Raw genomic sequence first — 766 nt, 5'->3', positions numbered from 1 at the left:
AAATTAGATTAGGAAACCAATGGATTAATATTTTGCCTTTACGTGTATGTGTGTGTGCGTAATTCTTTAGTATTTGTTGTTGTTTGTTGCTATTACTCCATTTTATACTAAAATTAAGTGACTCTAAGTGCACAATCACAAGGAAAATTGTTTCTGGCGAAACGGGAACAAATTTACATTAGATTGAAGTGATGTCAATTCTGTGATTACATGGAATATGCTATTAGGCATAATGTGCACAATATCTTGCAATACATATTTTTGTCTTGATACAATTATTGTCTTGATACTATCATTACAGTTTAAATGAACTGTTCACTTTTTGTGACATTGTATGATAGAAATGAAAACGTTTGGAGATAAAGTTTATATGAGTCAACTTGACATTTAGAGTGGAAATATTAAATTTGAGCTGTAGAAGCTGGCTTCTGTAGTCAATTAGATTTTCACATTTTAGTAGGAAAATGCTTCAGAGTGAAGTTTTTATTAGATGTAACTTCATTATTCTGAGACTAATAAATTCACAACTGGAAAAATAGGGAAATTGTAACAGAATAATGTAAGTCTTCCAGCTTACACTACTTCAGAGAAATTATATTCTCGTGCAATAAATATTTGTCTTTTCCCACCTCAGGTTAGACGACAATATCTGGGATCAAAAGCCATTGGATATTCAGAGGTAAGTGCTGCATGCTTAATTGCTTTAGAGTAGTTTGAACAACAGAACGTAAGCTCGTTGTGTTATCATGAGCAAAAGTCCGTCTAC

General features: G+C 32.1%; 1 protein-coding gene across 1 annotated transcript in view; it reads left to right on the top strand.

The window, feature by feature from the left end:
* LOC119591599 overlaps positions 1 to 766 on the top strand; it is an 11,340-nt gene that overhangs the window by 8,701 nt on the left and 1,873 nt on the right. The window contains exon 6 of the mRNA XM_037940359.1: positions 635 to 679. Coding sequence (XP_037796287.1) covers positions 635 to 679 — 45 coding nt within the window. The remainder of the gene's footprint in view (positions 1 to 634; positions 680 to 766) is intronic.

This window comes from Penaeus monodon, chromosome 28 (assembly GCF_015228065.2).
Source record: "Penaeus monodon isolate SGIC_2016 chromosome 28, NSTDA_Pmon_1, whole genome shotgun sequence".
NCBI classification, from domain to species: domain Eukaryota; kingdom Metazoa; phylum Arthropoda; class Malacostraca; order Decapoda; family Penaeidae; genus Penaeus; species Penaeus monodon.
This window is presented reverse-complemented; position numbering and strand designations above follow the sequence as displayed.